At 52.0% G+C, this 25,653-nt stretch overlaps 9 protein-coding genes across 9 annotated transcripts; 6 read left to right on the top strand and 3 right to left on the bottom strand.

Moving 5' to 3' along the window:
- Positions 1–168: 168 nt before the first annotated feature.
- PpBr36_09447 (uncharacterized protein) lies at positions 169–1,518 on the bottom strand (the record flags this gene model as incomplete). Its single annotated transcript, XM_029896568.1, has 1 exon — positions 169–1,518. The coding sequence occupies one exon, from the start codon at positions 1,516–1,518 to the stop codon at positions 169–171; it is 1,350 nt and encodes a 449-aa protein (XP_029744476.1).
- A 2,642-nt stretch (positions 1,519–4,160) lies between these two features.
- Positions 4,161–5,459, bottom strand: PpBr36_09446 (uncharacterized protein; the record flags this gene model as incomplete). The annotated part of the gene is made up of 1 exon (XM_029896567.1): positions 4,161–5,459. One exon carries the CDS (start codon positions 5,457–5,459, stop codon positions 4,161–4,163), a length of 1,299 nt encoding a protein of 432 aa, XP_029744477.1.
- A 713-nt stretch (positions 5,460–6,172) lies between these two features.
- On the top strand, positions 6,173–7,987 carry PpBr36_09445 (uncharacterized protein; the record flags this gene model as incomplete). The annotated part of the gene is made up of 6 exons (XM_029896566.1): positions 6,173–6,304; positions 6,603–6,795; positions 6,949–7,253; positions 7,363–7,650; positions 7,732–7,887; positions 7,952–7,987. 6 exons carry the CDS (start codon positions 6,173–6,175, stop codon positions 7,985–7,987), a joined length of 1,110 nt encoding a protein of 369 aa, XP_029744604.1.
- Positions 7,988–11,191: 3,204 nt separating this feature from the next.
- Positions 11,192–12,218, top strand: PpBr36_09444 (uncharacterized protein; the record flags this gene model as incomplete). Its single annotated transcript, XM_029896565.1, has 2 exons — positions 11,192–12,149; positions 12,211–12,218. The coding sequence occupies 2 exons, from the start codon at positions 11,192–11,194 to the stop codon at positions 12,216–12,218; spliced, it is 966 nt and encodes a 321-aa protein (XP_029744605.1).
- Positions 12,219–13,100: 882 nt separating this feature from the next.
- On the top strand, positions 13,101–14,045 carry PpBr36_09443 (uncharacterized protein; the record flags this gene model as incomplete). Its single annotated transcript, XM_029896564.1, has 2 exons — positions 13,101–13,742; positions 13,833–14,045. 2 exons carry the CDS (start codon positions 13,101–13,103, stop codon positions 14,043–14,045), a joined length of 855 nt encoding a protein of 284 aa, XP_029744602.1.
- Positions 14,046–15,167: 1,122 nt separating this feature from the next.
- PpBr36_09442 (uncharacterized protein) lies at positions 15,168–16,309 on the top strand (the record flags this gene model as incomplete). The annotated part of the gene is made up of 2 exons (XM_029896563.1): positions 15,168–15,432; positions 15,495–16,309. 2 exons carry the CDS (start codon positions 15,168–15,170, stop codon positions 16,307–16,309), a joined length of 1,080 nt encoding a protein of 359 aa, XP_029744603.1.
- A 1,023-nt stretch (positions 16,310–17,332) lies between these two features.
- PpBr36_09441 (uncharacterized protein) lies at positions 17,333–18,327 on the top strand (the record flags this gene model as incomplete). The annotated part of the gene is made up of 2 exons (XM_029896562.1): positions 17,333–18,179; positions 18,251–18,327. 2 exons carry the CDS (start codon positions 17,333–17,335, stop codon positions 18,325–18,327), a joined length of 924 nt encoding a protein of 307 aa, XP_029744600.1.
- A 448-nt stretch (positions 18,328–18,775) lies between these two features.
- On the bottom strand, positions 18,776–20,805 carry PpBr36_09440 (uncharacterized protein; the record flags this gene model as incomplete). The annotated part of the gene is made up of 2 exons (XM_029896561.1): positions 18,776–20,470; positions 20,566–20,805. 2 exons carry the CDS (start codon positions 20,803–20,805, stop codon positions 18,776–18,778), a joined length of 1,935 nt encoding a protein of 644 aa, XP_029744601.1.
- A 1,004-nt stretch (positions 20,806–21,809) lies between these two features.
- PpBr36_09439 (uncharacterized protein) lies at positions 21,810–23,769 on the top strand (the record flags this gene model as incomplete). The annotated part of the gene is made up of 3 exons (XM_029896560.1): positions 21,810–21,849; positions 21,952–22,410; positions 22,493–23,769. The coding sequence occupies 3 exons, from the start codon at positions 21,810–21,812 to the stop codon at positions 23,767–23,769; spliced, it is 1,776 nt and encodes a 591-aa protein (XP_029744505.1).
- Positions 23,770–25,653: the final 1,884 nt, after the last annotated feature.

Below are 25,653 nucleotides of genomic sequence, written 5' to 3'. Positions count from 1 at the left end.
GGGGGCCTTCACCAACCCAAGTTTTCATTACAAGGTTGACAGTTTTTTCTTCTTTCCCGCTCGTTTGTACCGTTCCTCGAGATGATTTGTGCCGAGTCGCTTAGTAGTGAATAAAAATCACTGGAAAAACTAATGCATTTTTTTTTTTATTTATTTTAGTTTCTAACCTTATGTAGCAAGTATTGGGGTTTCCAAAACTTTAGAAGGCGGCCGAACCTGCTCCAGGCGTGGTAAGGGCGGCGAAAGCACAATTTGCGCCTGGATCAGCTTCAACAGCTCCAGCGACAACTGGTTCAACACACATTTCAGAGCGGCTGCTTCAACCGATGCGTCCAGACCACGCTCCCCGCGGGATATATCAGGTTCACAACCAGCTGGGTGCGCTTGACGGGGCATCGCGGGAGTTTTCGCGGGGGCTGACCGCGGCGGGGATGCAGCCTTGACGTCCTGCGCGGGAGTCAAGACTGAGGCCCCCCTGGCAGACAGCAACGCGTAGCGAGCCAACAACGCCTCTGCATTCATCGCTTCGCCATCCTTGACAACACCGCCGATAACGCGGACCCAAACTTCCTTCAATTTTCCATCCCCATCATACGGATTCGTTGAAAATATTGTGGCCCAGTTTTTGATAACCTGCGTCGCCCTCTCGCGGCTGACCTCGAACCACTCTATATGCGTCCCGCCGCAGGACTGGCACCCTCGCTCCTTACGCCTCTCCCGCGCCAGTTCGCAGTGGACGAGGGCTTCGGCGCGATGGGCGTGCGGGATGGCGTCGGTGCTGTGCACAAGCCGCGGCGGACACCCGCATTTGGCCCAACTCTCAAGGCGTTTGACGACCGATCTCGCCGTCCAGCCGATTTTAACATGGCCTGGCGTCGAGGAGCGGTCGAAAGCGTACACCCATCCGCATTCCCAGTCCCGACGCTTTCCTAGCGGCCGGCGGAAAGCGGAGGCGACATCATCCGTGGGTTCGGTGTCATATTCGGCAAACTTGGGGGGAGCAGCCGGACCGCTGGACTGTCCTGCAGATCCGGCCACCTGGCGGCTGCGGAGATTGTATCGTGGTGTGGACTGTGGAGGCGCAGGGCTGCTGGGATTGGTGGCGCTCGATGGGGATGCAGCCTGAGCTTGGGCAATGCCGTTGTTGGTGGTTATCGACGCTGTCCGTGCCGCGTGTTGGACGGTCTTTTCGCCCATCCGCAGTCGAATCTCGTCCAGCCACCTCTCCGCCAGTGGTACTAGATTTCCCTGGTCTTCTATGCGGTCCTGGTGCCAAATTCGCTTGCCTCTACAGCAGTTGAGCTTTGCGTACTCCTGGACCTGCTCCAGGTCAGGGAGCTCATCGGTGGTGGTGAACCTGATGTAGAGCTTGCAGGCTCTGTCTCTGTCCTCCTGGTGACAGGAAAGCTTACACCTGAACTTCTTTTGTGTAAGATATATGCATCTCCTATCCGAGGCCGGGTCGAATTCGTAAAAGGATACGAAATCGGACGGGCAGAACTTCTTTATGGTAGGCATATCTCCGGTGTATTGTGTTGGTTGATGACAGTTGGATGAAAACAAAGTCTGGGATCAGATTTGTCCGTATACTGCAAGCCACAAGCATTCACATGAGGGAAATCATAGCTTCATTTTATACGGTTGATTAATAGCCTCGTTTGCTCACTTGTGCAAGATAGTTGGGAGGTGGAGATAAGAACATGATCGGGCAGGCCATCAGTGAGGCAACCAAGAAACTTACACCCATTCTCTCGTGTTTGAGGTTGCACTGCCCTGGCAGGTTTTGGAAAGTTGTTGGTGGTTCACTTACTTGCCAAATACATGCCAAGGAGGTATAGCCATCCTGGGCATTCACCACAATCCGACTTGATCCAACGACCGCAACGATGCCAGTTGAATTTTTTTGCTTCAATCCTCGAGAGGAAAAAAACCCATCTCAGCTTAATTGCGTTGATAAGAGCAAAAAAAAAGAAATCAAAGGATATCTTTCAGTTCTTCGAGCGACTGGGTGGGCGACGTCTCGGTCATCTACCCAGTGCTGCTGAAACACCACCAATGGCCATTGACGCCTTATTGTCCCGCTTCACCCCCCTATAGCCTAACCTACACACTCTCTGCTGCGGAAGGATATGCACCTTGATACCAAAGTCATGCTGATAATAACCGGTAGGCCAGTGATAGCGGGCACCATAGCCACCCACACCAAACAAACAGTGACGCGTCCGTTTATAAGGGGGCGCAGTTTAGAGGGAGGTTTTAGCTGGCGGTTGCATCTAACAAATAATGAGTTCAGCGGATGAGAATGGTGGGTGGGTGGTGCCATTGAATTTAGACGCGCGAAAAAAGACAGGCAGCTTAGGAACTGGACGGAGAAAGCAAGGCACTGCAGGCCGAGTTTTGCGCCAATACCATTTCAGTGAGCCAACGCTGAACAAATCCAATAGTGGGCGAGAAATAGGAAGAACGCGACTTCAACCTGCCGCGTGTTCCTGCGGCCCAAATGCCACTCGGAACATCAAAAGCGGCGAGTTGCGGTCTGCCCGAAATGGGTAGTTGAATAACACAATTGGCGTCTTGGTTTTCTCGCTCCTTTACTTACATACAAAACTGCTCCCAGCTTCAGGTCCTCATTCTCAACTCGTTCGACCCGACCAGCAAGCTCGACAGCTGCAGTGCTCCTTGGCTATTGCTTCCAGTCCTAGTCCTGCAGCGGACCGTTGTTTCCGACAACGAGCCAACGGGAAAATTTGATTGAGCGTTTGATGATAATGTTCAGTTTCATGACTCTCATACACTGGCCAAAAATACCGTCATATGCGATACATGCTTGCTTAAAAGGAAAGCCAACGAAGATTTCATTCACAGTGAAATATTCTAAAAAGCGGCCTACAAAGCTTTCGGTACATATTATAGAACTACACAAACTTCTTTCCCCAAGGGCAGCAATCGGCGAAGATATCGATGAACAGGAATTAGTCGTGATTGTTTTAAGAAATGTCCAGGCCGAGAGGCCTCATTCTAACAAAACCTATCGCACCAGCAAATATTGTAGACCGGTCAGCTGATCCTGGACATGAGCCAAGGAGTTCTGGCTTACTGCATTGACGGTCGTCCCCACAGAATACTCGGTGACATGGAAGCTGCCGACCCTTGCACCCTTATCGAACGGGAGGGGAAAGTGGGCCAAAACGGATTGCCAAAGAGGTCGAATGGCGCGGGTTTCCCGAAGTACTGGGAACTGATCAACAGTTTCCGTTGCGAGACAGGCACCTGGTCCAAAAGGTACGCAGGCCCTTTCCTTGTGGAGGGGATATACTGGTAAAATAGCCAGTAATGGACGGACAATAGCGTTAGCGCCGGGCACGCCAAAGCGAACATGAAGCAAGCGAAGCCCCGTAACAATGCCGTTCAGGTTACCCAAAACTCGGGGCGCTTCAAAGGGCTGGTCTCGGTCGTCTTGGCGGCCATAGATCACTGCCACCCCCACACACACATCCATGTCGACTTATTACAGTTATATAGTATTTAAGCGCAAAAGAATTAAAGTTGCAAGGGCAAATGTGGGCGGGCAGGGTAGGCATCAAGCATGTCTGGGTGTCGCATTTAGGCGCCTTGGGGGGCTCATTTCCAAGGCATCCTTGGCTTGGCACTGTTGGTTGCGTTTTTTTTTTTTTTGGACACGTCGAGATAAGGCTGACGCTAAGGGTTAGGTTCTTCAGGTTCTGCCGGGCGGATTTCCCTTCAGGGGTTGGCTCTATGTACTGGGGCGCTGGCGCTGAGCTGTATCGCCTGTGATGACTGTTATTGCACTAGACAACACAGCCAAAAGACGAAAGCTCCCGTCAATGACTAATGCCAGTGACTTCGGTAAATATAGCCTGCAACAACTGTTTTTGCTGGTCAACACGAAAACGACCACATTTGCATATATGGAGCTAGCACGAAAAGGAAAGAAAATAAACAAGAAAAAAGAATAGAGGTATACCAAAAAAAAGTGATGCAGTAAAATGTGACCAACAAACAAGGAAAAGAGTATAAGAGACTGAATAAAAGGAAAACGCCAGTGTCTTGGATCGGGAGGGAGGGGTGGTGACTTGCCCTGGAAATGCCATATATGCACCAATCATTGAGTTTCTGCTGTCCGGAATTGCTTCTAATTTCTAAATTGTTGTTTCTTTGTTATATCTAGAAAGGAACGACTCTATAATCCTCTCCATACGAGCGAGTAAAAAGCTCCTCTTCAACTTGACCGAGCCCATCCACTCCGAGGCCAGATTCTCACTCCGGGCCCTGCCGACGTTGTCAGAGATGAGATGCAGATAGCCGAACTGGGCCTCAGCCTCCCGACACGCCAGCGCCATGTGCCCAACTTCACAGTCCACCCAGTCCGCCACCTGCCGTTGGCGCTCCAGCCAGTCTTGAGTCTCGCATAGCGGCGACGGGATCGAGATGATGTCCCCCCTCAGAACCACGGCGGACTGCCCAGTCGTCATTTCTGGGTCTGCAAGCTCCGGCCCAAGGGCATTGTCCCACTCCACAACCACGACCTCGCCGTCGTCGCCGCCTCCTCTGCTGAGTATGCTCTTGTTCCCACTGACGAGAATCTCATTCGGTTCAACCTCTGGCCTCAGCGACCCAGCCTTTCCGAGATACAGCAGACACTTCATGTTTGAATACCGCCGCAGTGCTCGCACAAGGTGACCCGCAATGTCTCCCCAGAATGTGACCTTGCAGGCCAGGTAGACTGCCGTCAAGCCCGAGTCGAGAGTCCGCCTCTGCCATGCAAAAAGGTCGTGGACCTCCCCGGCGACGGCGGCGTCGTGTTCACGCGTCTCCAGGTCTCCCTGCCGTCGACGCACCCACTCTCGTCCTTGCGTCCAGTCGAGCCGGTCCACATACCCGACCAGCACGACATCAGCAGGCCCGAGGTCCCTCAGGTTGGAGGATTCCAGAAGACGGGCGCAGAGCGAGGCCTTGGGGGGACGCGAAAGGCTCAAGACGCCCGGGTCCCGTCCGACCAGGGCCAGATAGGTCGCCACGAGGCTCGCGTAATGCAGCATGTAGTCGCCGCCTGGGAAGCAGTCCAGCGCAATGACGTTTTCGTCATCCCCTTCCGCGACGGACTTCAAGATGGTTGCGGTGGGCCGCTGCCAGTTGAACGTCTTGGATACCTTTTCGCAATCGCTGGGCCGGGAATGGCCTGTCCGGGAGTAGGCGCCGCGGACGATTATTTCAGACCAGTCCAGACGATTTCTGATGTCTTGATGAACTTTTTGAGCGACATAGTCGAAAAGAGACCCGTTCATGGTGTGTTTGGACGGGTCGACGATGTACAAGGGTGATGATGATGATGATGCAGACGATGTCAATGTTCGTGGGAGCGATTGGACGAGCTCCTGCCGAGTTTCATTTGGAACAAGTCGGGGTTCCGGCATCGCAGGGCCCGGTGCGCCAGTCATTGAGGACACCGGAGACAGGAAGCACACTTCCCAGAAGTCTCTTCATTTGGCTGCGTACAGTTTAGTTCTGCCGGTTTCTTGAGATCTGGTATTACTATCAAATGCCCCTGGATACACAAGTACTGTCAGACGGACGGAGAACCGAGTGGGTCATCTGGTGGGATATACGGCAGCCCCGCATTAGTTGCATTCGGGGGACGGACAGGTGGTAGCTGGGTAGTCAAGTAGGTAGGGACGGCACTAAATTGATGGATGGTCTTGTAGTGGGCTGCAGGGTGGGTTCATTCGTTCATCTGAGGATAAAGAAGGTTGCATTTCAGATTGGTGTAGAGCTAGTCTAAAATGGAAGGTATTCTCCCCCTACAGCTTTCGCAAGGTAACATATTCAGCCCTCCTCTATGGATCGAGGTCTAGCCAATTCAAATCTATTTATGCACCTGCATCCTCATTTTCGACACCACACAAACAAGACCTTTCTTCGAGGCCCCCCACCAAGAGAGGCATATAAGATGCCGATTCCACGCACCTTTCTGGGTCCCCGGGACTTTTACTCACGTCTCTGTTGATATATATATATATATATATATATATATAAAGGCTGAAACAATCTAGCTAATTGGCACACGTCGTGATTATGAGCATACCAATGAGCCGCCTTGGCACTCGTCCAAGTAGCGGCGCTCGCCCCTCCCCAGCTACTACTGGACTCAACGATGCCAGTACACCCGCAGCAGCAGCAACAGCAGCAGCCGTACCGCCTGAAGATAGCCCGGCCGCTTTGCTGGTGCACGAGATGTGCTGGAGACAAGGGTGCCCATTCATCACTGTCATCTTCCCCTAGTAATGTGTGTTGGGAGGAAGCAGTGGTTTTGGACAACGGGCTGATTTGTTCAAATATACCCCTACACAGACAATGGATCAAGCAAACTCGCAGTGAAGAGGATGCTCTCAAAGACTTGGTATTAAACTCAATAACCGACCCAAAACCACGTCTCCATTGGGTCATCTCATAGGAGAGAATAACTAACATGACATTGCATGTTTTGCTTCTCAAGACGATCCAGACCCCGGGTGTCAAGATCCTGTAACATGTTCCGTTTTCTTGCGGTGTTTCCAGGGGCCTTTCTTGCAATCCGCTGACAGCCAAACGTTATGGGGATTGTTGCTTTCAGGTTTTTAGGAAAGGTCGAGGGAGCGTCAAGCACGGTTACAGACGCCGTCTCGGACACTTTTGGAGTTCCGAGGTTTTTCTGGGACCGTTGTGGATGGGATGCGAACGGATTCTTCAAGCCGTATAAGAAGTTGGCGACAGGCAGAGATGGCAAGTGTGATTCTGGTACGTACCTCATCGGTATCTAGGACTTAGCCAAGTTATTGGCTGCCGAGGTGGTATAATCAGTGTCGCTAATGTAGCTGATGGGTTTCCTGACTGGTTTTTAAACAGCTACAATATCCAGGTTTCTGATCAAAGAAATCCTTCCCTTGCCAGCCGAGAACAACGCCCAGCAAGACAGCGATAAGGGCTATAGTTACAATTGGCAGTACCTAGGATTCGCAACTTTGGCCTCCAATATTGGCCAAGGAAACGATGCAGCGAAAATCTGCCAGCAGCTTCTCTGCTTTGATCTTTCCAACGAGATTAGGGAACGGATCCAGATAGCCTTTGAGAACTCGGACGTGTCGAACTGGATTGGCTGCCCTCACGGCTTCTACGCAGTCCTATTCTCGGTCATTGCCCAGTATTTCGACCAGGCCCTTTGGGGGTTTCGAAAGCCACTCCGTGAGCTGGAGAAGGTATGCATGACAGCAGATGACGCATCTGCCGCCGCGCGGCTGCTAAAAGGAGACTAAAGTGGTACTGACCAAGAGGAATTATTAGAATCGAATCCTTGAGTTCGACCAGGAAGAGCTTGTGACGAGCAGATACCTGGGCATGCACGAAATATCCAGGCACGTCCTCCACGAGATTGAGACGCTGGAAATCTCGGCACGCACAATGAGGGCTATAGATGATTGTCACTCCAAGAACTGCAGATGGGAGGCCGGTGACAAAAACGACCCTGAACTGCATCTCAAAGAGGCCAGGTATTCGTTTTGCTCATCTGAGATATCCTTTTATCCGCAATTCCTCGAGAACCTGGGGCTCCGTGCACACACATTCGAGGACAGGCTAAAGACAGAGATCCGATTGGTAAGTCTGACACGTCTCTAACGTGGAATTTTTGATGGTGCTAACATACTTCCGCAACACGACTTTTTTTTCTCATCTCAGGCGTTTCATCTCGCTGGCGCAGATGATAACAAGACAACCAAGCAGCTCCTGGATAAGAACAAGGAGATTGCCCAAAGCAGCCGAAACGATGGTCGTGAGTTGACCAGGCTAGTCTCAACCGCGACGCTACTGTTCCTGCCTGGCTCTTTTTGCTCGGTAAGCTCTGGATATTTTCGGGAGAATTTTTCTCGCGATAACTTGTGTCTCGTGTTTCTAACAGGACTTTTTGTTCATCTGCAGAGCGTTTTCGGGATGAACTTTTTCAACTACGGGGACGATGTTGTATCTGTATCGCGCCAAATATGGATCTTCTTTCTGTTCACGTCCGTCACGACGTTCGGTGCCTTTTACTGCTGGGACCGGTACGAAAAGAGAAACAGAGGAGATCAAGGGAGGGGGTGGGCTCATTGGGGCCGGCGAGGCAACGAACAGAGCGACGAAGAATCGGTCATTGGACAAAAGGCCATTGAGGTCGAACGCGGCATCACCAGGCGCCCTACATTCGTACCCCCAATCTCTAATCCTGTTCCACCAGCAGCAGCACCTGTCCATAAATAACGCAACGATCCCCAACTCCCACCAAAAGCCACCATTTTCACAAAACCATAACTCTTCCAGTATAGAAGGTACAGCTTCGTCACTTGGGGATTAAATGCAAGTTCAGTTAAGTAAATATATACAAACGGCTAGTTTTATTTGCTCATATTGCGTATTGGGTAAAACATTGAGGCAAAAGTCTTGAAATCTGGGAAAAGCGCCTCCCCTGTAAATCACCTATAACCCGCTAAAATGGGCTTTTTATTCAACTTGTAATCGATTATATTAATATTCAGGATTGCAATTATAGTTGAAATTCTACAATACTACTTTATAATATAGAACCCATTTTTAGTTTTTATTTCAATAACTTTCTGCTAGCTAATACTTTAAATTTATTTTAATATGCACAGTTGAAAACCTAGAGCTTTGGCGGGATTTTGGCATCGTTGCGTTGTATAGCGCACCGTATTTGTTTTCGTTCCTGCACGACAACTGGGCCGTTTCCAGTCAAACGGTAAGAAGCAGCGTGCGTCGTTACTTTTGAGTAGGCGCGCTAGGGCTCCACTGTGGAGGTGGCAGCTCGGGGGCACAACTGCGGCCCGTAACCTTGCGTCAGTCAAAGTGGCGCGGGACGCTAGCAGCCTTGGCTAGAATACTGGCACCTGAGCTACCTATGGGAAACCTTGACCGAGTCGCATTTTGCCTCAGTTCAAACTATTTTTGTCCGTCTCGTTCATTCCATGTCTAGGCTAGGAATAGTGGAGGCCATCACAGAGCATCTCAAAACTGCAAGCCGCTGACGGTTTCGGCTTTTCCACCTACTGCACAGCCAATAAATGATTCCGCCTATTATTTCCACACTCAACCGTCCATAAATTGGCCAATTTGACACGATATTGCAGCTGGGTAAAGAGCGTGTTGACAGCAAGGTGGCAGAGAGAAAATACAATTTGCGGCGTGTTGGTGATCAGCAATATTTGCATGTAATCAAGCCGTCTCGGTAAAGCGTGGAGAACCCCCCTGCTGGTTGTGGACGGGCCAGACTCGGTTGGTCTAGCAAAGGGGATTTATTAAATGCAGTTTTTCTTTCGTTTTCGTTCAAGGATCAAGCATATAAGATATTGACTTACGGAGAAGACGTTGGAAATTATCACGGCCGCCAGGACTACACTCAACACAACACAACACAGGCAGGGTAATAAACTTGGATCCATATTGCTTTTGAGACGACGGACTTCAACCTGGTCGGACCTGGCAGCTTTTCACGGGCTCAGCTAGGCAGCGTCCGATTTTTAGCGTTCTCAGCCTGGGGTATATATTCCGCCATGCAGCGCCGAGCGTCCAGAACCTCCCGACCCAGTTCATCTGCAGCTGTTCTGCCCCAATCAATAGTGATATAATTACCAAATCCCTCGATGAAAGACATTCAAGATTTGACAGATTGTGACCCGGGGTTCATGTAACTATCCTGAAAGCCATGGTAATAAATGATCGGTAAGTCAGTTAGTGTCGCTAGACTGAATGTACCATAAATGGAAAGAAAATCGAGCAGACGACCGCCAATGTTGTAATTATGGCTTCTGAGACGACGAAAGCCTCAAAATGTGAGCCCGGGGCTCGACGGCAAAGATAATGGAGCATCCTGAGAATGTCCCATGTCAGGAGCAGAGAGAAATATATTAGCTGGATAAAGATTCATCGTCAGTATGGGCTTTGGGACTTCTGGAACAAGAAAACACTACTATACCAAGCTTGGAATCATTCCAGCACAGTATTTGGACGTTATTTCTGCAGAGCCGTGATCAGGTGGTACGGGTGAATATACGTGAGAAAGAGCGGATGGAACCGCCACAGTCATCAAACAAAGCCGAATGACCCTCAGACCCTTTCGGCGCCAGAATCACAGAATCCTGCGCCCATTGCTTTGTTCATTATCGCTGGAGTTCCGTTCACATTCGCCATTGTTGTTCACTGTCAGCTGTTGCAAGGCGATTTCTTCTTGTGCGCGATGCATCTGGGGCGTGTTGGTGAAGCGAGAAGTCATCAACATGGCTGTGGTAGCAGGAAAGCAACAAGTTATCCTTGATGTTTATTACTTGGTATAATCTTACCATACCCCCGTCCGCCAATGGAGACCTGCATGCCTTCAGCACCACATAACCGTAAGGTTCAGTAGCCCACAAGGTACCTAAGAGAGCCATGCAGGGAGACAGACTCTACTCTAGACAAAAGCGATTTTCCAGTACCTCTTTCCAGCAAAGAACCAAGCTGTGGATACCTGTCGACCCTGTGCCCTGTGCCCGGCCACCGGCCCCCAGGTCCATAGCACCTACTCTGAGAGTGTTGACATCCGATGGTGAGCGAAGCATGCAGTTTTCGTAGTTCCAGATCGACGGTGCAAGCTGTGGTTGCATTATAGTTTCGACGCAGAATTCCTACATGCAGACTGAAGCACCGCCCGGCCATGGGAGCGCTGTTCTTGCCATGTCATTCACCACCGAGGACTAGATATCGCATTCTCTTTGACAAGTTTGTCAGTGCATGGCAGTGTTGATCCCTTGGATACCTGTGAGCTTTGTCTAGCAGGTCGGGCTTTGTGGGTAGCTCATCCCTTGGATACGGGAAAAGCCCCCCTCCAGTTCATTACCACATCTTTATTGATCCTCTGTTAATGAAGTTCTGCTTTGGTTTGGCGTGGTCTGGAACAACAAGAATAACAAAAAGCTCTCCAGAAGTTGTTGTTCTCGATTTTCATGTTGTTTAGCAGATTGCCTTTATATAAGCCGAAAGCCAGACAACCATGAAGAATTGCATTCTATCATGTCCCAAAACTCCTTAAACTCCACACCATTTTTGCAAGCACTGAAGAATTCTAATAGTTGTCCGACCATCGGCGTGTCCCTGTACATAATCCCCAGCAATGGCCTCCTCCAGCAGCTACCCTCGGAGCTTCGTGCTGCCCACGACTGAAGACCAGACCACTCGGCGCTTCCCTAGATCCAAGCCCCTCTCTAGCATTGATGAGACCCCAACAGTCCCACTGGAGGACATGCGTGGATCACTTGGAGTCTCCAGGTGCCGCGAAGCAGACTTGAACGGCACAACCTTCCGAGAGGTGGAGTGCATGATTGTCGAGCTCACGGCCAAGGCCGAACAGGAAGAGTCGGAGCACAAGAAAATCGTCGAGCGCATCGCCTCCTACGAAAAGGCCATGGAAATCCTCACGTTCTACATGATATGGGACAACCTGTCCAACAGCAGCGAGCCGCACACGAGCAAGTTCAAGACCATGGCCAAGAAGCTCAGCAAAGCCCTCAACAATGAGCCCACGGCCCTGCTTCACGCCTGGGACGTCCTCTTCGATGCCGGGGCTCTTGGTCCCGCCGTCGTCCTGCCACTGCCCGGGTGCTCGCGCTCACAGGTGTACAGGGAGCTCGCTGCGTTGTGCGCCGAGTGCCTCGGGCACCTCGGGGCGGAGGCTGCCAGGAAGGTATTCGGCCGCCCGGGGACGGTCAAGGGTGAGCAGCAGCAGCCCGCCCGCGGCAATAACAAGGCAAAGCCGAGCGATCTCAACAGCACCGTCAATGTCTGCACCGACGTCAGCTGCTTCAACACGTTCCAGGTGTTCTACTACCGCGAGCGCGACGGGCTCGGCAACATGCACGGGACGAAGGCCACGTCCGCACAAGGCAGGGAGCTGTTCAACGAATGGGTTCGCATCCGCAACCGTCTGCTGTACCAGGAGAGACCGGCTGCTGCAAAGGCGGCGGCGCTTCATCGCGAGGCGCTTTACCTGCTCGAGACGCGCGGGCCAGCTGCTGTTGAGGAGCTGGAAGAGACGAGGAAGATGCCCGAGGTCCTTGGCGTGTTGAAAAAGAGTAAGAGCTCCGGGATAGCTTGTCTCTTGACTGAATAGGTTTGAGCATCAAACTTCTGCAGTGTTGTAGATGCCCAGGATGAAAATTTCGAGATAGAGTCAATATAACTGAGCCCCAAGGTCCTAGTCGTCAATGCAGCAGCCGGTTTCTGGTGTTTGTTATCGGATGAATTATTGCAAGATAAAAGTATGCCTTGTCTGCCTATTCCAGGTTGAGAGGAGGTCAACCAACAAACACGATTGGGCCTGCATTAAGCGGCCGGGCGTTTTAGCGATAATACCCAAAGTGGATGACCATGCTCCAGCGGTTCAGGCCACCAACAGTCCAATCAAGGGGCCGGCCAGACTCCACAAGCAGCGGGGCATTTCCTTGTCAATTCCCAGTCTGCAATTAAACCAACGAGCACTGCCGCATTTTCTTTTTTCTACAGTACATCAAGGAAGGCAACCCAAACGTCGACCACCCTCTCCCTCCCACGTCTCCCGTGCAGCATGCCTGCGTGATTATGTAGGCCGCAACCGCATTGGGACGGCCGCATTTGTAGAAGATATAGTCCAATCAAAAGTGGTCCAGACGCGCAGAGGATATGCAGGCAGGGTATGCAGCAGAGGTATCGCTCTCCAAAAATGACCTCGTCTCCTCGGCAGGTCGCGCGGGTGGCGGCCGTCCCGCGAAGGCACCAGCCAGCGTTGATCCCCACCTGGTGTCATCGGCGTTTGTCAAAATCTGGAACTTCCCCTGCTCTACGTCTGTGCGAGGCAGATTCACACTTCCATCACCTTGATATAAGTTCAAACCAGAGATCAGCTTTGCATAGTGCCATCTGGTCTAGGTTGAGGTCATCCGTGGTCTAGATATTATAGAAGTTAATTGCTCCTGTCTGTTCATCCACATATATTCCCAGATCTCTTATCTACTCTTTTCTCGGTCACTTTTTTTTTTCACATCAAGATGGCTGCCACTTGTGTATCCTGCGATCGAGTCTTCGTCAGCGAAGAATCTTTGCAGCAGCACCTGCGAGACTCTCCTGTACATGCTTCAATGTATAAATGCCAGAAATGCGACCGGTCTTTCAGCAGCGACGAAGCTCTGCAGCAGCACCTGCGAGACTCTCCTGTACATGCTTCAATGTATGAATGCAAGAAATGCGACCGGTATTTCAGCAGCGACGAAGCTCTGCAGCAGCACGTTCGCGACTCGCCTGCCCATGCTCCATCCTTCGACTGTGAGACGTGCGACCGGGCCTTCAAGACCGACGAAGCTCTTCAGCAGCACCTCAAGTACGCCGATGCTCACCAGCAGCAGTCGCAGCCGCAGCTGACAACCCCCCTGGATGAGTTCTTCCTCTCCTTTGAGGGTTTCGAGTACATCCCGTCTCAGCCGCCAGCCAAGTCCTTTGCCCGCCTGGAGAAGCACCAGGGCTGGCAACGCGGCGCCGCCGCGGCCAAAAAGGCCTGGAACAAGTACCAGGATGCGCTGGACAGCGAGCTGCAGATGTGGTACGGCCCGTCCGACGACTTGACGGCGTGGCATGCGCTCTGCCGCGCCGTCGGCATCAACCCGCTACCTCAGTCGTGCGGCCAATGCAAAAAGGTACAAAGCCCCCCCCTGGTTCGCAAGTGATATATCAACGCGAACCCAAAAGGAAAAATAAAGGATATTCAAAGCTGATTCCCAACCTAGGCTGTGCACAAAAAGCACGTCAACATCGTCGACCTGGTCGATTGGTCGCGGAACCGTGGACGTAGCGAGAAACCAGTCCAGACGTTCCGCAGCGTGGCGCAACTACAGGATTACACCATCGCCACTGGCAAGATATACAGCAAAAGGCAGGCCAAGGCCGGCAGCCAGGGCAAAAAGACTGTGCTGAAGCACTTGCTGCGCCAGATCTTTTGAGGACACTATTTCCTGTCAGCAGTATCCCAGAGATTGACGTGTTTATCATGATTGTTCGTCACTTACTCCTCGGTCAGAAATGTGTTTTTGCCGCAAAGAAGGGCGCAGGATTCGGGCCGTCGCTGTTGAGGATTGGGAGAAGAGAATATGGGAGATGACTTTTTTTTTTTTTTTTTTTTCTGTCTTTGTTTGTCTGCTTTGATATCTGGAGTTGGATGTTTTGTTTTCAGTTACTTCTCTCAGAAATCAGAAACAGCCACGAAAGCCACGTGAAAGGTTACAGCATCCGATGCTGCCAAAACCGTCACGGCCGAGTGTCTATCCAGGGTAAGGTCTGGACTGGGAGCCTGCCACAGCAAGATAGACGATGAGTTTACACCTTTTTATTTCGCTTGTGGAGTTGATATTTCTATCATGCCTGAGTCCTACTTATTGGCTCTGTATATTTGTATAGTCGGACACCACTTGGTGTCATATCGCTCTGGTTTTGTTTATGCACTCAAGACTCGTGTGTCCAAAGTACCGTTGCTTGCGGTGGGAGCTGGCGACTATGTTATCGGCTACTCGCATTACAAGTCGTAGGCGATCGCTTGACAATAAAACAAACAAATATGGGCAAAAGCCTGCATCATCATAAATTCCTTCAACTGACGTACGCATCTCTTGTATCATTTCGTAAACAATGCCAATATTTCTGTTTGGGCAAGTGGAGATGCTATGGTCGGTGGAGGAGGTTCATCGCTGATAGACGAGCCGATAGATCGAAGTGGTATTGCAGCAATACTTCACTAACCACAAGCGAGCGTTGAGCCGACAGAAATTCCTCGTGTAGAAAGACGGTAACATCCTTTCTGCTCCATCGGCATCTTGGCGACATGGGCTTTGCGTTCCAATGTGGAGTCGGGGGCCCGACCGGGCCCTGTCCAAGTAATACCACCGTAGAATACGGGATTATGCAACACACCCAGGGGATCACTGATGATAGGGGAAAAGGGGTCCGAGGCATCTTTAAAAATCAAGATTTCTGCCGTCTTTCGGAATGTAAAACGCCATTTCTGCTTGCTTGCTTGCTTGCTTGCTTGCCCTCCTCCATCCCATCGGTTCAAGGCTTTAAGGTGATCAATGCTCACGATGCAGTTCCTCCACTTGTCGACTGCCGTCTTGGCATATCTCTCCTCTGCCGTAGTGGCTCACGGCAGCCACCACCCTATCCGGGATGTCGAGGGCGGCACGCTGGAGGTAACTCTGGAGGCGGTCTCGCCCAACGATGCGACAAACATCAGGGCGACCATTAAGAACGTGGGTAGCCAGGAGTCTAGGCTCCTCAAGGTCGGCACGGTCCTTGACGAGAGACCTGTCAAGAAGCTGACTGTCCTCGACTCGAATGGTATGTGAACATTCTGGCGGCCGCCTATCCAGGACAAAATTCTGAACAAAAGTCAAAATCAGGGTCCGAGGTGCCATTCTTGGGAATCGAGCTTAACCTCATGGCGGAGGCCCTCAAGCCCCAGCATTACGAGTCTTTGGCCCCCGGCTCGTCCATAACCCGCAAGCTGGACGCCACCTTTGTGCACGACTTTGAGCCGGGGACGTACAGCCTTCTCCTGGAGGGGCAGTTCCCGACCGAGTCGGGCTCCTCCATCGCCTACAGGTCCAACAGGATCAGCATCAACGTCGCAGCCCGCACGGTCGCCACCATCCGCAAGATGGCGGAAAGACGCTCCACCGTCCTGGAGCCGTGCTCGAACCGGACCGTGGTCGACGAGACGCTGGCCAACTGCGTCAAGCTGGCACGCGCCACGGCCGCCGACGCCGCCGACGTGCACTCGCAGCGCTTCGTCGAGTACTTCAAGTCCAACGCGACGGCGGACCGGGAGCAGGTGGCGCAGCGGCTCGAGGCCGTGGCGCGCGAGTGCGAAAACACGCCCGGCGGCAACACCAGCCTCAACTGCCAGGACATCCCCTCGTGGAACTACTGCGTCACCGGCGGGCCGCTGGTCGCCTACACCATCTGGGTGAACGGCTACATCGTCCTGTGCCCGCTCTTCTACGAGAGGCCCGCCCTGCCGCGCCAGTGCCACAGCCAGGACCACGCCACCACCCTGATCCACGAGATGACGCACGCGAGGGCCGTCGCAGAGCCTTTTACCGCCACGAACGACCGCGCCTATGGCTACGACGCCGTCATGAAGCTGGACACTGTCCTGTCGTTGGATAACGCAGATACATACTCTCTATATGCTTCCGGTAAGTTAAAGCCGTGATTCTGCGCGTTTGAATGTATGACGGTCGCTAATGATTTGACAGCTGTCTACCTCAATTGTACAAGCGGATAATGATGGTTGGACTGGTTTTCAGAGGAGCCAGATGGGACAGAGTTTTGTATATTGTAGAGGATTACCTACGCAGCGAATATTAATCTAGCAGCTAAATAAAATCTGCGACTCAGTGCTAAATTCGTGTTGTGACCGCAGTCGGTAGCTGTAAAACTAAGGTTGGTTTGGTTAGGGCGGACTAAAAAGCTTTCTTGATGCGGCTGACAAACACAAAGCTTTCCGTGTGTTACCAATATTCAAAAAAGTGATCAGTCGTGCGTGAAGTAAAGCTCGAAAAAGCAAAAAAAGTAATCGCTCATTGATGAGCTCGGGGTGAATAGGCTCTGGCCGCGGATTGAACGCGGGACCTCTCGCAAGTGTGCTCAGGAGTTAGAACCCTAAGCGAGAATCATACCACTAGACCACCAGAGCTGTTGAAAGCAGCGGTCACCGCATGTGTTTATAATCGGATTCAGACGCAAAACACCGAGGTTCCTCGAAGAAATAGAATGTCAAAGTCAAATCTCTTGGCTAAAACCCGCCTCTTTCAGTCCTTTCGATTGAGACCTGGACTGGATTTTTTATTTCCTTTTACGAAAATCCATCCATCTCTTTTGTTGCCCGATACCTACCTATCAAGGGTTAGGGTGTTCCAATTACACGCTTGCTTGCCCCCCTCTCTATGATTTCTCGGACGACTGAGTTAGCCCCTCATTACTCCACGATTGACTCTTACATCATTGGATCACTTGCTTCCTTTTGACCACCAAAGTTAGCCTCGCCGATGCACCAAGACACGCCATATTGTGTAGATTGACCTGCAGAACCAATCATTGGGTAGGATTGTATTCTGATCAGAAACCGCCCCGGTGATATTATACAGCTCCGTGTACACAAGTTGCTTTTTTAGTTGCCTTTTTTTATTTTTTTATTTTTTTTGTATTATTAATTAACTCGACCAAACCCCCCATCATGGCAGCCACGGACCAGCTCACCATCAAAGGCGACCCAGCCCACCTCCTCCCTCCATCATGGAAGCCTCAAATCACAGCCTGGCTGGCCGAGGACACGCCCTCGTTCGACTACGGCGGCTTCGTCGTGGGCGACAAGCAGCGCACGGCCACGCTGCTGTGCAAAAGCCCCGGCGTCCTTGCCGGACGGCCGTTTTTTGACGAGGTCTTTACCCAGTGCGGCTGCACCGTCCAGTGGGATTTCCCCGAGGGCGCCAGCCTGGACCCTTCATCTGCCGGCGGATCCGGATCCGGATCAGGCAAGGTCAAGGTCGCAGTGGTAACGGGTCCCGTGCGCGGGATCCTGCTCGGCGAGCGGGTGGCGCTCAACATCCTCGCGCGGTGCTCGGGCGTCGCGACGGCCTCGCACAAGCTCGTGTCGGCCATGCGCGGCGCCGGCTTCCAGGGCAGAGTCGCCGGCACCCGCAAGACCACGCCCGGGTTCCGCCTGGTGGAAAAGTACGGCATGCTGGTCGGCGGGGCCGACGCGCACCGCATGGACCTGAGCAGCATGGTCATGCTCAAGGACAACCACGTGTGGTCGCGCGGGAGCATCCGGGACGCCGTGGCCGTCGCCAAGGCCGCCGCCGGCTTCAGCGTCAAGGTCGAGGTCGAGGTGCAGAGCGAGGCCGAGGCCGACGAGGCCATCGATGCCGGCGCCGACGTGGTCATGCTGGATAATTTCACCCCCGCTCAGGTCAAGACCTCGGCGGCCAGCATCAAGGAGCGCTGGGCCGCCAAGAGGCATTTCCTGCTCGAGATCTCGGGCGGCCTGACCATCAACAATGTGGAGCCATATGTGTGCAATGGTAAGTCGTGAGGGAGCTCGTTGCTGCATTTACTGTGACTATCCATGGCTGACATGGCCTCACTCCCACAGATATCGACATTATATCCACAAGCTCCATACACCAGGGTGTTCCTCATGTAGACTTTTCCCTCAAACTTGACCATTAGTGGCAATTGTTAGTCGACTTGAGGGTAACGTGCTATAAGGGGGGGAAGATCAAACAAAGAAAGAAAAGCTCCCGAGGAAACAAGTATCGTATTCATCTCTTTCTCCGATGCTCGAGTATATGCGGCCACTCATTGAAAATACATATTCACATACCGGGACATACCGGGGACATTACTGCATCAGTTTATAAAAGCAAGATGACGTTATTCTTCCCGAACGCGGCCCTAGGTGAATGTTGCGAAGCTTCGGCAGCCAGGTCGGGTCCGGTCCGTCCAGCAGTTCAGGTTGCCAACAATGAAGTTGCTTGTTGCTCCGAAAGATTGATAACTTCACATTCACTCTGACCAAAAGCCAGGATCCAAATATGGTACTGATGGTCTCAAAGTGCATCTATTTCTCTCTCTCTATCTCTGCGCATACCACGGTAACCTTGCGTGGCCGATAGTATTACGCATCTAATTTTAGCCGATCTAGTAGTTCATCGATCTTGCCCTCCAAGATCTGATAGTTTGCCTCCTCGGCTTCGAATTCGTCCTCTACAAACGTCCCATCAAGGGTGCGAATCCATTCGCTCTTTGGAACCGCCGAGCCGGTCGGCTGTTTGCCATTCTCTTGGTCCGATAGGACTTGCTCTTCGGTCACAACGTCACCAGCGGCTTGTGGATTCGCATTCTCGTCCATCATCTCCTCCCACCCGGCATCTTCGAAACGCATGCGGAACCGCTCCGAGAGGTAGTAGCGAATGTCATCGAGCAGCTCGATCGTGTCCGTCTCCTCACGGTTCTTGATCCTGCCGGCACTCTCCTGGATCATCTCGGCAAACTCGGGCTCGTCGATGTAGCTCTCCAGCCTCGCTGCGATGTACCGCGCGGCAAACTCCTCCAGCCTCTGGACGTTCAAGTCCCAAGCAGCGCGTATGACGTCGTAAACGTTGATCGGTTCCACCTCGACGCCGCCAACTTCATGAGCGGTGCCTTTTCTTCCAGCCTCCTTCGCCTTGCTGCCGCTACCGAGGGAGCTTATGAGCGCCGCCGCTTTGGTCTTGAGGCGATCTAAAAGAAGCATGTCTGCTGCATAGAGCAGATCGAGTGCGATGTCGAGGCCGCAGTCCGCCTTGTCGGTGTATAGAAATGACAAGACGACTTCGAGGACTTGGGGACTACAGTCAACCTTGATAATGTGCAGATTGTCCAAGTCTTGCGCTTCGAAGAACGGACCTGTGAACATGGTGTGGAAGTAAGGGCTGCGGACGAGCATTGCTTTGTGTACAGGATAGATGACGGATCGCCTTGGTGCTCGGCCATCGGCAGGGGCGTCGCTGACCGGGCCAACAGGAATGGTGCTGCCATTGCTATTTGCTGTGCCGTTCGACTCGTTTGCGACAATGCCCGCCTCCTCTGCAGGCTCGGGCTCGTCTGCCTGCAATAAGCAATCTGCAAATGCGCGGTTGTCCGGCTGTACCTTGACGTCTTGAGCTTTGTCTGTGTCGATGACAATTTTACCACCAATAACATGCTCTTTGTAAAACTGCTCGATCTGCGCTTGAGCACGCTGCGCCTCATCTTGGTATCGCTGCCGGGCTAACCTGCGGTCGCTGGCCGAGTCGACCGTGTCCCACAGGTGCTCGACCTCGAGCGAGCGGCAGACCTTGTCGATTCCCTTAAAAATCTGCTCCTTGGTCGCGCCGGCACCGCCGGCACTGGCAAAATCTCGAGGGAGCAGCTCCTCGAGGTACAGGTATCGGATGACGATGCGATACGACTCTATAGGTATCGCAGGGGCCAGTTTCCACGACTTGATATCCGGCATGGCGTGGAGCTTCTTTCCGAAATATGGTGACCTGGCGGCCAGGAGGAACTTGTGGAGCTCGAAATTGGCGGGATCGCACCCTTGGCTTACCTCCCTCACCAGCGAGATGTTTGTGGTTTTTGGCCGGTCCATGGTGAGCAGGGAGCTTATGTACGAGGACCACGGCTGCAGAGGGTCGATTGATTTGGAGTAGTCGTACTGAATCAGCAGCTTACGGATCTTGTCGTTAAGCGCATTATAGATGCACCGCTCCCCGGAAAAAGTGTTTCTCTCGGCGACAGCACCAGCCTCGAGGAGCAGTCTCACGAGATCAAAGTGGCCACATCCACTTGCCTTTATGTGACCCCTGTCAGTTTGATCACTATCTCATGCCAAAGTAGACATAGTGAAAGCTTGCAATGAGCCTGATGCAGGTGTGCCTCACGTACCACAATGAGGGGCGTATAATCAAAAGCGTCTTTCCCGTTGATATTGACGCCGGCCGACATTAGCTCCTGACATCTTGCCAAGTCTCCACGCCGACACGCCTCGAGAAATTCGTTAAATTCATCACTGGTATCGAGCGGGTTCTCGTCTCGCAGCACACCGCTCATGATCAACGAGTTTTCATGACGAAGCTTTGCTTCAAGCTCGAATTTGGGAAGAACAGGCTGCGGTAAGGAATCCATGGTGGGCGGCCATTTACAGGATATGGCGATCCTTGGAAGCTTAAGTTCTCTACAGTATCAACAGGTGTGGGCGGGGCGAGAAAATTGTATTTTTAGGCGTAGGGAAATAATAAAGGTTATCTCATGCAGGTACGGGCAAAGTTGATACAATAATTTTCTGTGAGCACGACGCCTGCGTGAGTGCTAGGATAGGGCTAAATAGGTGTGCGTATGAGGTATTGTGTTGGACTCCGAATGACAAGGAGATGCAGTCGAAAGTCTGTTGGTAAAACGCACTCAATTACTTCGCTTCAGACTCGTTATTACCCCATCCGGTCGGTCCATGCCGAAGTGGCGGAAGCTCCGGAAGGTGGCGGGCATGTTCAGTGTAGATTGTGGCAACGGCGCGGGTTGGTGGGGTTGAGCAGCGACTTCTCAGCAAGCCGCTTGTTAGTCTTCATGGAACACGTCAGGAACTAGAACTAGACTAATGCACCTCCATCAACCGGGATGCGTTGCCCTGACAGCAAGCCGTCTTATCGATAAATCATCATCTTGACAGGGATGACGGCTCCTGTTGCAACAGTCAAAACACCTGGCGTGTCACTGGTGGCCAATCAGCACCGGCGACGCTCTGCCCCACAGCGCGGAGCTGCACAACCAACTGTTGCCATGGCAAACGGGGCGTGAAGCCTTGTTTACTTTTGTACCAAGAAGTCGCGAGAATGTGCACAATGCTACATGACGATCTGAGTTTTGGGTTTACCACTGAAATACCTAGATAAACCCTGTGCCGCGTTCATTCCATGCTTGTCGCCAAACTTATTCATCACGGCCACCGCAGCATCCTCAACATAACTAACAGCAGCAGCAGCAGCAGCAGCAACAGCAACAGCAACAACCACCGCCAGCACCAGCACCAACATCACCACTTGTTTGGCGCAGCGACGCAGCGCCGGACTCCATGACTTTTCTTCATCATTGCAAAAAAAAGCACCACTAGTGACTAATCCGATCGTCCGAAAATGCCGGAAAGCGATAATTATGAGGTTTTGGAGAAGATAGGTATGTTTTACCCCCCGCATCGTCTCTGCCCGTTGAAATGAAAACGGCATCATGCAAAGTGACATTTTTGCTAATCGCCACCCGCACACTTTATTACTACAGGCCACGGCTCCTTCGGCGTCATCCGAAAGGTGCGCCGCAAGTCCGATGGCATGGTCGTCTGCCGAAAAGAAATCAGCTACCTCAAGATGTCGCAAAAGGAGCGTGAGCAACTGCACGCCGAGTTCCAGATCCTCTCCACTCTGCACCACGAAAACATTGTCGGGTACTTCCACCGCGAACACCTCAAGTCATCACAAGATCTCTACCTGTACATGGAGTACTGCGGAAACGGTGACCTGGGACGGGTGATACGGGATCTTCAGGCTAAGAACCAGTATGCCGAGGAGTCTTTTGTTTGGAGCATCTTCTCGCAGCTCGTCACGGCGCTGTACCGATGTCACTACGGCATTAACCCGCCAGAGGTGGGAAAGTCTCTGTTCGGCCCCATCAAATCAACAAAGCCCGTTATACCACCGGGCACCATGACCATTTTGCACAGAGATCTCAAGCCTGAGAATGGTGAGTTTTATGTGTTACTGAAACCTGTCGTAAGGTCGAGGGGCATGTCTTGCTGATAGATACCTTGCCCAAATTACTACAGTCTTTCTCGGAGAAGGTAACCTGGTCAAGCTTGGTGATTTCGGTCTTGCAAAGATGATCCAATCGCAAGACTTTGCATCAACCTACGTCGGCACACCCTTCTACATGTCACCCGAGATCTGTGCTGCTGAGAAGTACACACTCAAGTCAGACATATGGTCACTGGGTTGCATCATCTACGAGCTCTGCACACGAGAGCCCCCTTTCAACGCCAAGACACACGTCCAGCTGGTGCAGAGGATCAGGGAGGGCAAGATTAGCCCGATACCGAAGCACTACTCGCCCGATCTGATGGAGGTGATTAAGGAGTGCCTCCGCGTGAACCCGGAGCGAAGGCCAGATACGGCAACATTGCTGAATCTGCCACACGTCAAAATGATGCGCAAGGAGAAGGAGTTGGTGGACTGCAACAGGATGCTGAAGCAAAAGCAAGAGGCCATCCGCAAAGAGCTCAATGCCTCGCTGCATCGCGAGTGGGAAGTCAAAGCCCGCTTGGAAATCGACCGCATCCTCAAGGAGGAGATAGCTGGACTGGAGAAGAGATTCGAAGCAGAGGTCCAGAAGAGGATAGAAGAAGACCGTCAGAAGAGGCCCGAGATGGACTACCAGAAACGATTCGAATTGGATTACCAAAAGAGATTTGAGGCCGACTACCAGAAGAGATTCGACCTCGAGTTCCCAAAGAAACTAGAAGAGGAGATGCGGAGGAGATATCCGGATACTCCCGGATCAAAGATGGACCTATCGTGGTCGGTCCCCAAGCCAAAAGCCTCAAAATCTCAGTCTTCTGTCGAGGAAGTCAGCGCAGACGGCGATGAATCTTCTGGACCCGATCAACCAGACCTGTCAGGAACCAGCCCAGACTCGTCATTCAGCAACAGCAACTACAACGAACCCAAGAGGAGGCCGAGGACGCCATATAAGCGAGCTCAGACCATGTACGCCGGAGGTGGAAGAGGTGCCGGCACACCCATGGACATTGAAATGGTCAGCCCATCTCCTATTGCTATCGCATCTCTCTCGCTATCACCGAGAAGACACGCAGCAACGACCGGATCTCCTACAAAGAACCCCTTCAGCAAGCGCAACAATGTGCAAGGCCGCACCCTCGTGGAGCTGTCCAAGGCCAGAGCCAGCGGGCGACCACTGTTTGATAAGAGCAACCTGATCAGCCGGGCAGAGCCGGTCGCGACCTGGAATCCCGAGATCGACGAGATGCCCAGCCCCTTTTTGGTCAGGCGAAAGGGCGTCTCGGCACCCGTCCCCGCTGGCCGTTGACGTGTTTCTTCTTGTCGAATTTTTAATGTCAGATTTCTTGTTATAATAGATGATAATTTAACGATCTCCATGACGAAGCGCTCATCTCCGTTCATCTCGGTGTCCCAATTGTCAGGATCGTTCATCATCCTGATTGCTTGAAGTTGTTGACGCCTCTGGCTTCCGAGGCTCTGCCACAGCACGCCGGCGGCATCCCATCTTTTGGCTACTATTTGCCACGACGGGTTCAGTGGCCTCTCCGCCTCATTTTGCCTGGAGCGCCAAACCAAACAAAAAAAAAAAATTCTGTGTCGAACCACACGTCATCAGACATACAGGTTTAAAACCTCGGACCTCGAAGCTGAACACCACCTATGGCTGAAACCTAGGATGGCTCGAGGCCAGGGCGATATAATGGTCGCCATATAGCCCGCATGAAGCCCCATGATGCGATACAGGCGTCATCAACGGCCCGACTGGACCCGGAGAAGAAACTGCCTCGGGGAGGCGTCCAGTCCTTGTGGGCAAACTTCTGGGATCACCGGCGAGGTTTCTTTTCTTCTGTACCAAACAAATTAAAGTCATAGAAGACGAGTCAGAGGAATCCAAAGGGTGGCTGTGTGTGGTTTTCTTTTTTTGGGTCACATTGTTTCATTTCATATTTTTTGTTTTTTATACCATCAAGGCAGAGGCAGAGTTCACTAGCCTGGGATGGAAGCGCACAGGGCATATGGAGTTCGGAGTACGGAGTACTGGAAAGTATCAAGGGGTAGAACGCAAGGCTGAGAAACAAAAGAGAGAAAGAGATCTAGGTCCAGTTTGTTTGCACACCTTTTTTTACTATCACAATCACCTCGAGAAGCAATCGGGCTCCGGACGCGGTTACGTCCCATTCCGTAGCGTTGGTGACAGAAGCGAGCTGCTGCAATCCGACGCTGAGCAAGCACTTACAAAGCAGGGCTAATCAATATCGACTCACCTACGTGGCACGCGGGTTGTGAGTGAGCGAGTGAGTGTGTGACAACGGCGGGGAGCAGGGTAGGCAAAACAAAAAGGGCTGACGGGAGGTGGGGTGAGGAGGAGCGGGTGAGCTACCAATGCGGGCGGCCGGAGAATGTTGATCAATGCCGTGTCGCGATGTTTTTTTTTTCTTTTTTTTTTTTTTCTTGGTGTTGCAGATCGGATAGCGTTATTCTGCGCTTCGCCCTACCTTCTTTAGAGTGCCAGCCTCCCCAGACTGGCGAGTCGATCATCAAAAAGGGCGTGTGCATAGTATTACTACTTGTACTTGAATAGAAAATCCCCTCTAGCTTCCCGGGGAGAAAAGGAGGAGAGCCGGCGGTGGCGTATGGGGATGGTTGGGGTTTGTTTAGTTCGGGTGATTTCCATCGAAGTCTCTATATTGTCTTTGGACAAATCAGACCGAAGTGGCTAGGATAAAGTGGCAACCAAGAAGCAACATGCTGTGAGGTGGTCTAGGCTATATCTTTAATCTTTTCTTTTATTACTTGTCTGTGATCGATTTCCATCACTCCTTCTTTTTTTCTACGAGGGGGGCGCTATATAAGTGAACTTTCCTTAGCCTCCCTTCCTGCTCCTATATTGATTCTGAGTTGTCATTCGAGACATTTGAGATCCTGCCTGCAGGAATAACCAACCTATAGATTAAATCGCTCACAGCCTCCTCCAGGGGCCCCAACAATCTCGATCCGTTGCGCGAGTCCCACGGCCGTAGATTTTGGTCATCCGGCTATTCCCCCCCTTCTGCCGTGTCTATCTTCTTACATCCCGCGCTGCATGGCCCGAGGGTGTGTGGGAGGTGATGATTATTTGCCAGAGTTAATGTGTAAATATTACGTGGTAAGTTTGTTCATTGGTTTATCTGAATATGCAATGTTTGAAAAA

This window comes from Pyricularia pennisetigena (assembly GCF_004337985.1).
Source record: "Pyricularia pennisetigena strain Br36 chromosome 7 map unlocalized Pyricularia_pennisetigena_Br36_Scf_8, whole genome shotgun sequence".
Taxonomy (NCBI): Eukaryota; Fungi; Ascomycota; class Sordariomycetes; order Magnaporthales; family Pyriculariaceae; genus Pyricularia; species Pyricularia pennisetigena.
This window is presented reverse-complemented; position numbering and strand designations above follow the sequence as displayed.